Genomic DNA, 1718 nt, shown 5'->3' with positions numbered 1-1718 from the left:
GGGGGAGGCTGGCTGTGACCCTGGCTTATGCCTTCTGGCTGGGTTTACAAGGCCAGGAAATGGACCCCCTGCCTGCACTTCAAAAAAAAAAAAATCACCTGAGGCTGGACAGCAGAAGTTCAGGCAGGGGGCCCAGTTCCTTGGTGCCATGGGAGACCTTGGTGCTGTGGGTCCTGGCCCGCCACAGGAGCTTGACAGGAGTGGCCTCCCGATCCCCCAGAGGAGGTGCCATCGAGGGTTTCTTATTCCCCCACTGGGAGCTGAGCCCAGTGGCAGGAGGTGCTTCTCTCTACCAGGCTCAGCTCCCAGCCCCATAGAACTTATCCCGGTGGCAGAGCGCAGCCCTGGCTCTGCCCACCCCCCACCACCAGGCTGAGCTCCATGGGGCTGGTGGACCCGATCGAAGCACAGCCTGGCAGCGGAAGGAGAGCCAGGGCTGCGCTCCCCACCAAGCTGAGCCACATGGGGCTGTGGAGCCGCTCAGAGGGCAGCCCTGGCTCTCCCGTGCCTCCCGCCACCTGGCTGGCCGCTTCAAAATTAGAAACGGTTCGACTAGCCTCATTTAGTTTCAAAGCCCTTCATTTTGTTTCGATTTCATCGTTTTGGGGTCGAAACAAAATAGCCGGCAAAGCTTCGCACAGCCCTACTCTCTCTATGTGAGCCAACTTCCCCATTAGTCTTCCCTGGAATTTAGAATTCTTCCAAACAGTTAGATTACTGCTGTTTCTAAACATTTACCTACAATACACAGAGATAGGCAAATACACACTTGGAATTAGACACTTCTTCCAATATGCATCACCTGGTACTGTCACACCAAGTGGAGGTAAAGCCAGTTATAGGGATCAAACAAATGCCAACCAGTCCCTCTACTCCAGAACCAATATTCTGCATCAGGAGGTAGAATCAGTGAATTTTTCACATTTGAACGAAAAAGTCTCACAATCTCAAGAGTACTAACCTGTCTTTGTGTTGACGCCGGTTGGTGGTCAGGGCCACAGCAATATTATCCCAAGCCTTCCATCTATCCCCTTGGCCTGGACTCTCACAACCCAGCTGCTGCCAGCATTCATCAAACACTGCTTTCCATTTCTCATCAGCAGGTACTGCTAAGATTCCAAGCTTCCTCCTAACAATAACAACAAGCATTATTTAAAACAGTCATGTTTGAAGTCACAATATTTAGGAATACTAAGTCAGACTAATCCAACACATTGAGCTGCATTATGTTTACCATAAAGAATTTTTGATACATCAGTTCAAGTATTAGCACTGAAAATAGAAGTTAAAAGAAAAAAAAAAGTTAAAAGAAAAAAAAAGACTTAGATGTATAGTAGTTCGACTTGCTAGGGTTTCCAAGATTACCTTCTTTGAAAGACTAGTGTTGTTCTGCTTCTTAATTCTCAGACAAATACATGACCTATAGTAGGGACAGTTCCCCAATTCTTTCCTTTAGAAGAATGTGCAATTAGTCTCTGTTTTAACAGTGTCTTAACATATGTAATCCAATATATAGGACTCTTGTGGAAAAAGAGAGTTAGCAGTACAAGTCTGATGTCAAAGAGAAGGCAAGGTCGATTTGCACCTATAGACTAAGCAGTATGTCTACTTTGGTTAGTCTGTAAGGTGCAAAGCTACCCTATATCTTCCTCTGAGCCAGCAAAGCAATAGACAGAAGTCATTAGTAACAAAAGAATGCACAACCCAACTGACTGTTT

The 1718-nt window shown here is 46.6% G+C and overlaps 1 protein-coding gene across 1 annotated transcript in view; it reads right to left on the bottom strand.

Annotated features, from left to right (window-relative positions):
* ALS2 (ALS2, alsin Rho guanine nucleotide exchange factor) overlaps positions 1-1718 on the bottom strand; it is a 65824-nt gene that overhangs the window by 15500 nt on the left and 48606 nt on the right. The window contains exon 25 of the mRNA XM_019523513.1: positions 962-1129. Coding sequence (XP_019379058.1) covers positions 962-1129 — 168 coding nt within the window. The remainder of the gene's footprint in view (positions 1-961; positions 1130-1718) is intronic.

Source organism: Gavialis gangeticus, unplaced genomic scaffold (genome assembly GCF_001723915.1).
Source record: "Gavialis gangeticus isolate Ggan-Ray unplaced genomic scaffold, GavGan_comp1, whole genome shotgun sequence".
NCBI lineage: Eukaryota > Metazoa > Chordata > Crocodylia > Gavialidae > Gavialis > Gavialis gangeticus.
The sequence above is the reverse complement of the archived record's forward strand: the minus strand, read 5'-3'. Positions and strand labels throughout refer to the sequence as shown.